We start from the raw sequence: 15272 nt of genomic DNA on the forward strand, positions 1-15272 counted from the left end.
GCTGACATACCCTCTTGCTCCTATAGCAACAAAAATTTCTCAGTCACTTGGTAAAAATAATGCCACCATAATTCCAACACCAATAATGCTGCAGTAAATTCCTAATAGACAAAGCCACAGCATTCTCCCATGATATAATCTCCCAGTGAGGATTTACAGCTGTGACTGTGTGAAACTTGCGGCCACAATATGAAACTGGCCTCTCAGCGGCCGCCTTCTTTTTTTTTTTTTTTTTTTTATTGTGACTGAAATTTTACTATGATAATAATTTGTGGCTTTGTTCTGGCTGGCTGCATGGCTGAGGCCTGTGGGGGAATCGGGAAGCGGTCCAGCCCCCAGCAGGCCTTTTTAGAGTTGCCGCTGGATTCCCAGTAGTTGCAGGCAGGGTAGGACATGACCAAAATGAAGGGGTTGGACAGCAGCTCAGCACCACGCTCAACCCACCAAACACTCCGCTTATAATTTGCAAGCTTCCATGTGATTCAGCCGAGATGAAATGTGTATCGACACATGACGGACTCTATTTATTGAGAATACAGCAACAGGATATCCACTCCTCTCTCCTCCCGCCTCCACCTGTGGATTGACTCTGCTTGAGAGCGAGTCAACAGAGGCTGAAATATGGAGACAGGGTTGCTCTTTGAGCCTGTGGTCACCATTTTCTACACCACCCCTCCACAAACTCCCACACACTATATCCACATGCACCTTGTGTGTGTTTTGCTGACTGTGCAGTTTGCACCACACTCCCGCCCTCTTTTGGCAGGTTTGTGTTTGCCTTATTTTTTACAAAGCTTGACATTTAGGTAGAAATAATGTGAGTGACATGTGGGCTGAGTATTTTTGTTTCATGTAAAACTGGAATCAAACATCCTGTTGGATGGAGAGTCTCTCGTCCTTCTGTCACCTGCAGGGTGAAATATCCATCTCCATTAGTTTTCCAGTAATCAAACTAATTATGTAATGAAGCCTTAATCCAGCTGCTTTTTAAATGGTGTCATTTGATATCTATATACTCCTGCCCTGCTATTTTTTAATTAGGGTTACTGTACCACAGTTATTACTTAATTTGGCTGGTGCTGAGTGTGAGATGAGCTGTAAAAATGTGTCCTTTCAACACGCCTGAGTCAAACAAAGCATGCTAAAGTAGGTTCCTTTTATGTTTCTTTGATTTTTCTGCAATAATTTTCATCTGAATCTTTGTTTACTGTCTTTTTTTGTCTTTCCATGAGTTGTGAGTTGATAAAACTGTGAATGCTTGCTGCACAATTAAAACAGCAAAATCCCAAACATCAGAAAAGTGTTTCATCAGTGATCGCGAGATTTTGGAGACAGTGTGAAACTCTTTGTAGTGCGTTAATGTTTCATTAGCCGGCGCCACGGTGGGAAATTATGTTTTAATACAATGTTAAAAATCATGAATCAACCTGTTTGTCATCTATTCGTTGAAAGCAATGCGGGGTGTCTAATAAACTTGGCGAATGATTATTAAAACTTTTATTAAGATAAAGGAATTTAAACTATTTTTTGGCGAGAATTACGCGCAGGAACTTAAACGAAATAATGCCAAATCTCATTTTATTTGAGTTATTAACGCCAAATATAATGAAGCTAATAGGTTTAACTGTTATTCATATTGTATATGCTCATACATTAGCCACTGCATTTGTTATTTTCATGCAAATCATATCCATAAACGCATATTTTTGGCCACACTAATAATCTTGTAACTCAACTAAATTGTCTTAATAATAAATATTTTTTCATGCTGAAAATTTTGAATAAATCTTATCATTATTTCCATAAGGTATTTAATCTCCTGGCGCAGGTATGTTTTCAGCAAAAAAAAGCTAATATTAATTTGCGATTTAACGCATTTTAAACGACTTAAAATGTCCACATATGATCAAATATTTTAATAATCTACAGAAGGAGGTTCCTGCTCGCTGCAGAGCTGCATCCTCTATCATATGTTAATGAAGTTAATGGTGGAGCTCCAGTGACAGCTGGCTGCTGAAGACCAATCAGAGGGCTCGCAGATGGAAGGCAGTATGTTGGAGGCTCTGCAGGCAGGAGGTGTTTGAAGAACCATGTCAGCTCCTCCAATGATGTAAAGAAGGATCCCTTTCGCTTTTATTCGATTTATTTTTTTGCCTCCTAAACACTTGTGAACATGCACGCTCTAACTTATTACTGCGGGGAGCTTTTTTTCACCAGCAAAGCTTTGGACTTAAGTGTGGATTTGCTCCAGGTTTTCCTCGCTGCCCGACACAACTCATGAAAGCCTCCTCAGAGCGACGGGTTTATGGACTCGCGTATTAGCTAATGATGTCTATGGGTTTCATGCCTGACAGTCTGAATGCCTCAGATCCCTCCAAATCGGCCTTCCTAGAGTTTGGCCACGGACATCCGGCGCACCAGCAGCACTCCCCCGGACTCTCCCACATTTACCCCGTCCATGGCTTGCACGCTGCTGGGCATTCCCAGCATGAAAGTCCTTTTCCTGGCAGCGCTTCCTACGGCCGCTCTTTGGGCTACGCCTACCCCGGCGCGGTGAACACTCATCCCCCGTCTGCTTACATGCCCTACCAGCACAGCAATCACAGCAACAGCAGCAGCCTGGCTCACAGCAGATTAGAGCACACAGGTATGTGAGAAATATCGAGCTAAACTGTTGCATCAGTATGAAATTCTGATTTGGCATTATGCGCAATTACGCACAAGGCGCCATTTTTCCTTTTGAGAAAAAAATCCTCCACTTACAAGTTAAGCAAATAAACAAAATAAAAATGGTTTCCTTCACATGTAATGTCTTATACTGAATGTTTAAGGTGGATGTCAGCAGGCTCACTGTTGTCCAAACAAGGCCTAGCATTCACACCAGCGCCTCTCAGGGATGCTCCCTCTTTACCACTCATGTTATATAATGAAGGCAGATGGTGCCATTAATTTTATTGACCATAATTTTCTGCGGGTAAGTCCAATTATAGCCCGTGTATCGCGGGCCTACCTCAGGAACTCGTGTTTTACCCTCATTGTTAGCGCACATTGACAAAACGATTCCAGAAAACAGCAGCAGTCCTCTCATGTCTTTGTCATGTAATAAAACCAGAATCAGACCATTTATGGACATGGGATTTTTATTAGCTCTAATATGATAGTAATTTAAAAAATAAGTTATGTTTTTTGGCGTCCAGGCCCTGGAAGAGTTGTGTTTATGGCATGCAGAGCGCGGCCTGTGAGGGACTATGTGTTTCTTGTTTGTACTCAATCAGAGCTCTGCTGCTGTTTGACATGGTAGATTTCGTTTTCCTAGAAAATCAGGAAAAGTCTGCTCAAATGTGACTTATTTTTGTCTTGACCCAGAGCATGCAATAATACAATATATACATCAAAACTCTCATTTAATCCCACTTTATTCTCTTTCAATCTGCAAGATCGAGAGAAATCCACGCAGATTGAGAGCAGGGACATCCGTCTAAATGGCAAAGGGAAGAAAATCCGAAAACCTCGGACCATCTACTCCAGCCTGCAGCTGCAGGCTCTGCACCAGCGCTTCCAGCAGACCCAGTACCTGGCCTTACCGGAGCGCGCCGACCTGGCGGCCAAACTGGGACTCACCCAGACTCAGGTGGGCCTTTATCTCATGCAGCCAGAAGCCCATGAATGCATCAGGAAAAATGTAGTGTGTGGGATCGAAGATATATACACAATATTAGAATATATTTAATGAAGGTAATTAATGAGGCTGCGCTTAATAATTCTAATATTATTAAGCCAATAGCACAAGGTCTGCTATATTTAGCATTTAGCATTTTATTAAATTGCATTACAGGAATAATATTTTTTAAATTTAATTTAAACTTAGAGCAGAGTGAATTAAAATATCACCAGGAGAAAGTGGATGTTGCGTTTGAAGGCTTGGAAAGCAACCCTCTTATTTGCTGTATTATTAAGGATCAGGGCGCATCAGGAGATCAAATGAGAAACCAAATTGTTGTGATTTGTAACTCGAGCCTTTAATGCATGCCTTATTTACTGTGCTTAATTTCGTGGCTGTATTTTCCTTTGTCAGGCCTGGTCCCTGAAGTGCTCTCTGAATGGAGCAAAACCGCAGTTACAAAATTATTAAAAGAAATAAAAGGAAAAATCAGTCATTACAGGCCTGCAGAATTAGAGGTTGTCAGCTTTTTAAAAGTGTTTTGCAATTGTTTATTATGAAATTAAAAACATCTTATATAGGCTTTAATTAAATGTATTTTAATGCGTATTTGCGCGCAGTTTCTGAATTATTTGGAAAAGCACCATTGGAATGATTCCACGCGCGTGTGTAAACATATTTTGGAAACAAACAGGTGCACGTGTCGCTGTCAACTTATCATTCTCAGCTAGAACAAAAAAGAGATCTTAGATGACACCTTACTACGCCACTAAATTGTTTGACTGTTGTTTGAAGTCTCAAAATAAGAGATACATAAATGAATGGACTCTGTCATCTGAGCTGCCTCCTGCACATTTGTCTTAATCCCTCAATCTGCAGCGATTATCTCCCACTTCTCAGCTGCCTTTGGTGCTGTTGTTGATCTGATGTTTATGGAGTGTTTCATTTGGGGGCTTTTTGATGCCATTTATGACTCTTCGCGCCATTGTTCTGGTGTAAAAATAGCCATCTTATTTTTGGGAGTCAGCAGAAAGTGCGAGTGACCTACCGCAGCGTTGTGTTTTTATTTCACAACACGCACAGTCTCGGCTTGTTGCTGTCACACTCATGCACCATTGGACTCATAAAGCAGCGAACAATAAGAGAGCTCAGTTTTAATGCATTACAAAGTGCCACTCATCCATGAGGCTGAGTTGCTAACAATAGTAGTAGTAGGCCTGGGATTTGCAGAAACAACACAAAGAAGATGAGAGTTATGGGTGTTTAATTGCGCACAATATTCACTTCAAGCCAATTCTGAGAAGAGTATTAAGTTTAATTGTGGGAAATATGCTTATAAAATCATTTTGAGACATAATTTCCTTTTATATTTCTGCTGATTGTTAACCGCAGTGACAATTATGTGTAATTTCTCCCTTTTTTTAGGTGAAAATATGGTTTCAGAATAAACGCTCCAAGTATAAAAAGATCATGAAGCATGGCAGCGGATCAGAGGGAGAACATCTCCACAGCACTAGCTCCATCTCCCCCTGCTCGCCCGGCTTGCCCCAACTTTGGGAGGTTTCCATGGCGAACAAAGGAGCCCAAATGCACCCAAACAATTACATGAACAGTTTTGGTCACTGGTATCCAAACCACCATCCTCATCAGGACGCGGTGCCCAGGCCTCAGATGATGTGAGTGGACTGTTTTTTTGGGGGGGCGCTCGGCCTTTCTGAAGCGCACTTCACACTGAACTTGCTCCCGAGGCCTCCTCTCAGAACTGAAATGTGCGTTTAATAGATGGTGTTCAGATTCTTTGTATTTTGTGTGCGTTTTCAATTTTCACAGCAAATTTCAACCAGGCATCAAAAATATATATATATTTTTTTTTAGATTTGTCATAATGTCACTGCAACTTCTGGCGCACGGCCTCAGCTCACTGAAACGTGGACTCAGTGTGTGCAGTTTGACAAGAGACTGGATTAAAGGCATTTAACAACATATTTTGTCTGTTCGAGTTTCAGCTGCATGGTCCAACACATTCTGAGCATTTTGCAAATAAATAGCTGTTGGATTGACATTATTTTGATGGATATCTTGTGTTTGTTTGGTTGCTGCTTTATCAGACAAATGTTTTCACTGTCAGATATTTTGAAAGTCAAATAGATGAGCGTGTGATTTTCTTTATCAGACCGTACAAGAGCCGCTGACTGCTTACGCAAGTCTAGTTGACCCGCGAAGAAAAGGCGTCCCTGATGTGTGGATAAAATACAGTATCTCGAGTCTGGCTTACTCTGATGTTCAGAGTTGTGCTAATAACTCACAGCTCAGCACAAATAATTCATAGCTGAGACATCAACTGTCTCGTGTCCATCAACAACCTGCAGATCTGCTCTAATTTCGCCAGTCAGGTTTTGTCAAAACACCTGCGGATTGATTCCTGATGAGAGGAAAAAATATTGGTTGCTTATATCCTAAATGTAGCTTTCATGTTTTGGGATTATTACTTCAAATTTAAAGCTAACAGACCGCCCATAAATTAATGAAAAAATATCTCCCAGCGTGGTAAAACAAAGGGGGTGTAGGGTGCCACCTTTACGCACGGTGTTTGTGTGCGATGTAACTTTTGCGCACGTACAAATAGGCTATGACAACTCGTGTCTTTTAAATTGTCTCTTAAAATTTGAAAGTTATGATTGCAACAAAGCAGAGTGATATTTCAACAAATTTTAAATATCTAGGAGACATTTTTCTATATAAAATATTCACACGGAAAGAAGGACTTTTCGTTTACTTTTGAAGAGGGCCCAACTCTTTTCACCACATGCCGTGAGGAGAGCAGAAAGCACATGCGAACCAGCATTTTAAAGATCCCCCCCTTCACCCTCGCCTCGAGTGAGCTCAAACACAAAACTCGCCGTTGTCATAATAAGATGACAAATGGCCACGCCATCCCTCTAATAAACTTGCGCCTGATTTACAGTCGTTTGCACTGATTTGCACATTCTGGCGCTTCCACTGTTTAAACACGGAGAATTAGCTATTTATATCTTTGCAGACACACTGGCCAAATCTGCTCTGATGCCCTTGATTACATTAGAGGCTGAGTCTGATTAATGAAGCCGAATAGTGCCTTAAAGAAACACCCAGCGACTTCTTTTTGTCTTTTTTCATTTATCACTCTGTCTGGCAAACATTAGGTACAATCTGTCTGATGTCACCCACACAGGGATTAGAAAAATAATCCTATATGCTGTTTTAAGGGAGATATTTTCTCCTAATATTACTAATAATTCTGGGAATCTATTAAAGTACAGTATATTTTTATTTCAGGTGTTGCTCTTCATGTGTGATGTCATTTTAAAGGGGCATGGCATCCAGTCTGTGAGGGTGCTCACACCTCATGCTTCAGCAGAGAGCTTCGTAATTCAAAAACTAGATTTAACCAGGTCAAGTAAATGCCAATAAAATAATTCGTAACTATAATTGTGCACATTTTTCACTGAGGGTGTGGCACAGCTGTTTTTTTTCACATGAAGAACACACTGTTTCATTACAGCAAAGCCACTCTGGATACTCACACATCTTCTTGCATTCAGAATGAACATAGCCACATCTAACATGCAAGCTGCTATGACCACTGTGTCAGCAGTCACACAGGCTACATACGGTCCTGTCTTACCTTTAGTCTTGTTCAGGAGGTCTAAAGCCTGCAGTGGTGAGCCCCTGAAGAACAAAAGCCACATCAGAGCCCTGTGTTTTCACTCCTCCAAGCTGATTTTCTCACATAACGACAAGCATTGTGTTACATTAACATCTCCTTCTTTATATATATACACCCCTCGTGCCCTTTTTCCTCATTCCTGCATCATTATGCGCCTTGTTAAACATGCAGGCCCGGGGAAGAAGAGGCAAGTGACGGGGCATCAGGGAAAATTATAGGCAATTTCACATCTCCAGATTAGAATAATGGCTTGTGGAGTTGGACAGACAGAGTAGGACCTTTCAAACGGGGGGCCAATTATCATGCAGGCAGATTGAAGGGGAAAGTGAAAAGGCTCCTCGTGTAACAGACAAGCAAAGAGGAGGGGACGCAGGGCTGCGAGATGGGTTGAAGGGTAATGATAAAGGCAAATCTGACTGTATCGACGCTGCGGACGGTCGCAGTTATCAGATACCGAGGTGTCTGATGGGTTTTAATTCCAGGATAGCAATAAGAAGGGAAATAGCTTGTAATTAAATCCCAGTTGCTTTGAATGGGCGAATGGCAAAGCAGGTCTCTGGGGTGATTATTGTTATTAACTTGAATGATCTGACATCTTGGGTAATTGTGAGCAGCTTCCCGGTTAGAGAGGGTGAATGCATGATTTGGTTTCATCTCAAGGAAGGGTTGACTTAGTTTTGGGCATGATGCACGCACACACACACACACACAAGGTGGGGGGGGGTTAAAAGATGGAATACAAGCACACAGTGAGAGTGGAGTCACACTGGATTGAAACAGGCCAGGCAGGCACACACAAATTTGTGAAAAACACACTTTTTTTCAGCATTTACAGTTTTTAGGGTCTGTTTTTGTGAGACTAATGTCTGGAGGCAACGTTTTTAGTTTGTAGGTCAAGGTGAGCTCATGCCTGAGCAGCACCGAGGCCTCACCGTGGGGATGGTTATATCTGGATGTGATGACTGGCTGTGAAGCATCAGCACAGTCCGGGGCCCTGGCCCTGAGGTCAGCCAGGGTTCACAAGTCCACAGCTGTCAAGGATGCCTTTCTCCCTTCATTTCATCCCAGTTTACAGCAAAATGGAGAGAGTGAGTGATCCTAATGCAGCCGAGGCTCGGCCCGGGCCCGGACTAAGTATTGGACAGCTGCTGTAAGTCTTTCCGTGGATGCATTTCAGCTCCCGACCTCCATCTCAACCCATATCGCTGCACCCCAGAGACAAGTGCCGACACCACCCTGTTGACTGTTTTCAGTGTGGAGGGGGGGGGAGCTCACACGGGCCCGGGTACCAGCTCTATTTAGGGTGCTGTGATGTTGTGCCATGCAGGATCACATTCAAGTTCAACAGTTCACCCCCAGCAACACCACCTCGATGGCTACATCCAGTCGTTAATGTTTAGAGATGACATATATGGACACATCTGACAAGCCCACACACACAAGTGCAGCCTGTAGTGAACACACGTTTGTCTTCGGCGCAAATGTTTCCCCTGACAACCGCAGCCGAAGGCCACACACACTGAGGGGAGCCACCGAGGGGAGGTCACATGTACTCTTGATGAGATTTCATTGATATTAAAAGGCAATAGTGCTCATGCTGCTTTTGTCAAATCAGCACAGTGCACTGAGATGATGAGTGATGCTGTAGACAACTGGTGTTGAGTTCAGGGGAATAAAGGGAAGGGGGGATATTAGGGGACTGGGATTTTTGTGAAGTTTGCGGTGGAACCGAAGAAATGTACTTAAATAATGTAATCCAAAAAAAAAAAGAAGTAAAATTAAACAAATAAGAGAGAGAAAAAGAAAATATATAGTTTTGATTTTGGTACAAAGGTCCTTTCAAAATAAATCTCACATCATTGGAATCATAAATTACAGTTAAGTAACACTTTCAAACTATCAGTGACATACATTTTGTGGAAATATTTTAAGTTCAACTGTATAATCTAAAATGAAATATTTTGAAAATATTAGTTAATGTCAATTAAATGTGGACTGTATAATGTTCCCATTAACATTCCTAAAAGCTGTATTGGCTTAGTCAACATTTCCATACATTGCCCATATATAAATTAATAATAAAATAAAGCAGCAGGCAGGCTCCAACCGATCAAAGTAAAAAAAAAAAAAAATCACCCAAAGAAATTTTTAATCCAGTAAATATATTTTGTATCATATATAATTTAGTTATATATATGTATAATTATACATGTAAGCCAACCAAAAGAATGTAATAACAATACTTGATTATTATTAATGTCAACAAATCTCTCTCCAGAATCAAGAATAATTATTTGATGAGTAAAGTAATACACCTTATTCCAACATATGTGTGTGTAATCATGTTTTTGATGCAAGAAAACCCCCCAAAATCTAATTTAAGCACACTGTGAATCATTTTTAAATCTGCATTTAAAGCTGCAGTGCTCTGACATTTAATGTAATGACACAGTGTTGCAGTAAAGTTTAATACACTAACACCTCCAGTCCAAGCACATACCATTGTACTTACTAAAAGCTGCAGCAAAGGTTAGCCCATAAAACGCCCTGGGTACATTTTCTCTCTGTGTGTAATGGCGCCTTGGTGGTCCATGTGGATAAGATCGCCATTAGGAGGTTTCTCCATCATGCGATTGTTTGTGAAGCATATTTAATAATACATGCTCCATGTGGCAAAACTGAGGTTACACTCCACTGTCATTACATATTAGTTGTGATTTATTAGCTGTTGTTTTTGTGACTGTGTCATTGTTGCTGTCTAATCAGTCATGATGGTGGTGGCTGTCATAACAACTCTCAGCTAATTAATATCACAGTAGTCCCCAGGTTTCACAGTCGCTCCCATCAGGCTGTTCGTCACCTGGGAAGAGCTGCCGTCTAAATTAGATGTAAAAGAAAGAAGTGTGCATGTTCCACCTCCTGTTTTGGAACATTCTCGTAAATATTTGTATAAAATCTGCGTCATCACATGACCTCTGACCTCAAGTCAAAACCTGCGCATCAGCGGATCATTTTTCACCAGAGCTCCTTATGTGCCAAACGCAACAGAATGCAGTGAAACGCTCAAAGAAATAATAATAATAAAAAAAGGTAACTGTGTTTTCTTAAACCTTCAATATCTGGCAGCATTTCCATCCATCCTGCTGTGCGCGTGCGCGTGCGGGAGAGCGCCCTCGGCAACAGACTTGCTTCACCATCGCACAACCGCCACCCCACCCCTCCTTCTCTCCGTGTGCGTGCGCAACAACATAGTGAATTCTCTGTTGTTATCTGGCAGCAGAATAGTAATAAAACCGAAAGACTCCAACATGTCTGCTTGTGTGTCGCCTCCTACTGCAGCGCTTTGCACGCAGCTCACAGTCAGCTCTCTATGCTCTGACCACTACAGTTTATACTATAAATACTACTTTTTGGGATATAACATCTGTGATGATTAGATAATGAGGTCAACAAAACATACCCAAATTAAGACGCTTTACTTTTGTATATAACATTTTGCTCCCCAGATAGATTTCTGGATCAAATTCAAATTAAAGAATGGATTAACGGGTGCATATAATCACTGGCGGATTATGACACAATGGGCCCCTGGGCACGTTAAAGGCCCCCCTACCCCCCAGGACAGGTACAGCATGCTGTTGTTTCTCCTTAGAGTACTCAACGCATCTAAAGTCCTGCAGATAAACTGAGGGGATAGAAACACTCGAATGGTTTCTTTCTTGAGACGTTTTCAACGTGAATTTTTAGGCTATTCCTTTAGTTTTTCTGTCTTTTTTTTTGTTAGGACTTTTGGGGCTCCGTTACTGACATGATGACTAAGCCCTATGACAAGACGTAAAGTTACTAACAGCGACTTCATGCAGACACATTGGCTTAGGTGCCTCTTGTACCGTTGGGTCCCTGAACCTGGAAGGCCCTGTTCGGTAATACACCCATGCATGTTGAGCGTGACATGGCACAAGATTGTTATTCCTTCAAGTGAGCAGTTATTTGGACCTGAAGATGTGTGGATTATATTTAAATATCCATTAGAAATGTTTGTAAGTCTGTAAGTGTTTTGTGAATACGCAGAATTATTAATAATCCTGATTAAAGTGATTCAAAGTGAGGGATCTAATTTATTTAATTCAGACAAACGTTCAGCTACTTATTCATAACAATGCACACTTACTTTACCACATTAATACACTTTATCTTTGCTTTAAGACGCACTTCCTGCACTGTTTGATTATTATCTCTACTGCATCTACACAAAAATGGCGGCTTGCCTGTTTATAAAGGGGCTACACACACAACATGCAATTAACAACTTTATTCAATTGACAAGAAGGCAACAAGTGGACTAATTACATGAATATGAGAATGGTTTTTGGAAGCACCACAGTGCAGTCGTTCAAACAAATATCATCATCATAGTGGTTCTGCATATAAACACATATTTACAGCCTTCGACGTTTTGTACAAATCCATATAAATATGACCTGAGTTCTTTTTTTTTTTTTTAATTTTTTTTTTTGACGCGCTCTCAACAAACCCACATGCACGATTGGAATGCAGCATGGATCAACTGCACAGTTTTGTAAATATTCTGGTTGTGGTTAGGCTAATTGTTTTAAAAAAGAGACTTTGCATATTCATTTACAACATGAGTGACAGAAATATAACAGAAGCGATAAATAATTTAAAAAACCACGCCAGATGTCCGTTAAATATGCTGCCACAAGTGATCAGAAATCCCTTATGTGCTTTGAAAATGGAAACCCCAGTTCTGAAACATTTCTCGATCATCCAAAAATAAAGCAAAAATGTTTCACTTCAGGCCTGCTCCCGGGTCCAGTCAACCTTTGCTCTGCAGAGTCATTGTGGAGAGGCCTCGTTTGAGGAGAGCAGGAAATCTGCTTCTTGAGTCATTGTTAATAAACAGCTCCCACGCTTTGCTGCGGGACTGGGTGGTGCACGGTGCCCGGGTGCTGTAGGTGTGATCCCTGCTGGTACCAGTGGTTGTTATAATCCTCCAGGTATGGCGGCGACGAGCTGTGCGTCGGCTGCGGGACCTGAGGTCTGCTGATCGGGGTGTTCTGAGGGGTGCTGTTCTCCCACACTGCGGGGGAGGGCGGGGAGTTGCAGGCCATGGAGTCGCTGGCGTTGGGACTGTGCTCCAGGGGAACCTCGCCGTTTTTGTACAGTTTCTTGAACTTGGATCTCCGGTTCTGGAACCAGATCTTGACCTGGGAGAACAAAAGGGTGAACATTAATTGCGCCATTATTTTTTGTTGTAAATAAATATTACCCTGCATGTAAACAACAGCTTTGCAGAATTTTACTGAGAGAAAACAGAGCATTTGAAACAGTGTTTTAAACCGAGAGACACAAAAATCCAGTCTGTTGTGCGTAATTACGCATGAATGGATAATTACAGAGCAAATTCTCAGCCGTGTTTGGAATCCCCCGACTCACATGCCTCTACAAATATTGACGAATCAGAAAATATGAGGTGTTACACCGGGTCTGGCAGCTTACCTGTGTCTGAGTGAGGCCGAGCTGCGCTGCCAGCTCTGCTCTCTCGGGCAGGGCGAGGTACTGCGCCTTCTGGAAGCGCCTCTGCAGAGCAGCGAGCTGGTAGCTGGAGTAGATCGTCCTCGGCTTGCGGATCTTTTTCGGTTTCCCATTCACCATGCGGACCTCAGGCTCTGGCTCTTCTTTGACTAAAAAATACAACAAAAATATGTTTTATTAAAAAGACCATTAAAGCAAAACTTTAAGACAGAATAAAGTGTAAAAATGTAGATGAATGATAGTTTGCCTGCGTCAAAACATATAAGCAATTTTTATTCACATATGTTGTCATACTAATGTGGCAAACTTGCTTCAGAGTGAAAACTCAAACAACTTCAAAGAGTCACCAACAAAAAAAATCAAAAGAAACTAAATAAAACGGGATAATTTTACTTTGTCAACTTTCCAATTTGGCAAGCCAGTGCTAGCATGTTAAAATTGATGGAGTGAATATTATTAGCTTTAATCAAACCATCATTGTTTTACGACCAGCTGTTAATGGCTGGCTCAGTCCCAGGCAGGCTGTTAAAACACGACATTAACACCAGCCAACCACTGAGCAAATGTTAGGCTTTTTTTTTACGTGCAAATAATAAATCAAATGTACAGGCGAGGTAAAATTTATAGGGACATGGAACATAAGGAAAGCATGTGATTTGAATTGAGTCAGCACTCTGTCTCTCGTGTCTACTAGATTTTTTTCTTAAAACCTAAAGGCAAATTTAAAAAGATAATACACAAAATACAAATAAATAAAATGTAAAGCTGGTGTTATTCCATAAGCAGGCAGAGACCATTTCAGCGCGAACAAATGCCCTGACCTTTACGCGCAGATGGCATTATTACGCATACTAGAAGAGAACAAAGCGCTTTATTAAAACAGCCGATAATAATCTCAACATTTACCTGAGCTGGGAGGCGAGGCCTGCAGGTGATCTCTGTTGTAATGTCCGAACTGTCTGTAGCTATTTGTGTAGGGGTATTCAGATTTGGTCGGGTACGCTCCAGTCGCTCCCATTCCGTTCAGATTAAACTGATGGTGGTAAGAGTTCATGGGCTGTCCGTACGCTTGACTCTGATAATATTCGTGATGACTCGGGCCCGTCTGCCCGCTGTAGTAGCCCATGTCCGTCACCGACGACTCGGGGAGAGTAGGAGAGTCCTTGGAGTTCGGGTGGCAACTCATAGATCCTGGTAGATCGGTCAAAATACTCGCAATCTTCTTCTCATACGTCTGTCCGGCGCTCATGGTGAAAGCGGCCCTCCAGAATAAAAGAAAATAAAAGAAGTCCACTTGTGGATTCTTTTTGTTGTGGAGTGCGTAAAGCAAAAAAAAAATCGCAATAAAGAATTGGTGTGTGCGCGCTCTTTGAAAGGCTTTGGAGAACTTATAGTCCACTGAAAGTCTCCCAGCTGCAGTAACTTGGTTGTGGCATTGCTCAGCCCCTGTGACACAGTTATAGAGAGCTGGGCTGGGCTTCCCATTGGCTCCAATGTTTCTCTGTCCCCCCCCTCCTCCTCCTCCTCTTGCGCTCCAGGCGAAGTCGTGGTGAAACCCAGCCTTCAGCCAAAGAGCGCCTATGCACGCATACCTCAGTGCCCTGTTTTTTTCTGTCTTTAGATTTGCATTTACCTGTCCACGGGGTTAACATGCAGCTCTGTAGGCCTTCAGGGACCGTCTGTGAAAAACACAACTACCTAAAGGTCCAATTTCTTTTCCCCAACAACTGCATCATATACAGGCTGGCACCAAGGGAACACAATAGCAGCCCAGAGCCCTTTCTAAAGCCTAATCCTGCAGCCAGACCGTCTGCTTAATGTTTTTATGCAATGTTTTCTTAACAGTGCCTGGAGATCACACTTTATTCAGCCTATTGAATGGCTGCCAGCCAGCCTCCCACTGACTCCTATTGTCATTCAAAGCAGTTGCCGGACAGTGAACTTTAAGGTGAAAGAGATGGAGCAGATAGGTAGAAGACTCGTTCAACTCATGTGCCTGCGGGTGAATTCCTCCACACTGTCCGTGATGAGTGTGTGAAAATGCAAATGGTAACACTGTCAGAAAATGACGCTATGTCTTCACATGCACGCAATATTGAGTGTAAAACGATGCGCAGATATTGGTCTCAGTCTGATTTGTTTTGAGGGACATTTTGTTTAAATAAAAGGAAAATATCATTCGACTAATGATTAAAACAAGGAAACTGTTCACTTTTCTGCAGCTCATTGGCAGTGAGCTGAAAGCACGGTGCACAGCGCCCCCTGCTGTATTCACTCACAAAGGTAAATTTCATTTTCTGCCTCCAAAATAGACAAACGCAGCTTCTCACACAACTGAAGGTGTAAAAA

At 41.9% G+C, this 15272-nt stretch overlaps 2 protein-coding genes across 2 annotated transcripts; one reads left to right on the forward strand and one right to left on the reverse strand.

The window, feature by feature from the left end:
* The first annotated feature begins 1978 nt into the window (after positions 1 to 1978).
* dlx4b (distal-less homeobox 4b) lies at positions 1979 to 5685 on the forward strand. Its single transcript, XM_049563189.1, has 3 exons — positions 1979 to 2647; positions 3438 to 3631; positions 5087 to 5685. Exons 1-3 carry the CDS (start codon positions 2326 to 2328, stop codon positions 5339 to 5341), a joined length of 771 nt encoding a protein of 256 aa, XP_049419146.1. The 5' UTR covers positions 1979 to 2325; the 3' UTR covers positions 5342 to 5685.
* Positions 5686 to 11664: 5979 nt separating this feature from the next.
* dlx3b (distal-less homeobox 3b) lies at positions 11665 to 14434 on the reverse strand. Its single transcript, XM_049563188.1, has 3 exons — positions 13830 to 14434; positions 12888 to 13072; positions 11665 to 12595 (listed from the first exon to the last, which is right to left on the reverse strand). Exons 1-3 carry the CDS (start codon positions 14170 to 14172, stop codon positions 12281 to 12283), a joined length of 843 nt encoding a protein of 280 aa, XP_049419145.1. The 5' UTR covers positions 14173 to 14434; the 3' UTR covers positions 11665 to 12280.
* Positions 14435 to 15272: the final 838 nt, after the last annotated feature.

Source organism: Epinephelus fuscoguttatus, linkage group LG20, assembly GCF_011397635.1.
Source record: "Epinephelus fuscoguttatus linkage group LG20, E.fuscoguttatus.final_Chr_v1".
Lineage (NCBI taxonomy): Eukaryota > Metazoa > Chordata > Actinopteri > Perciformes > Serranidae > Epinephelus > Epinephelus fuscoguttatus.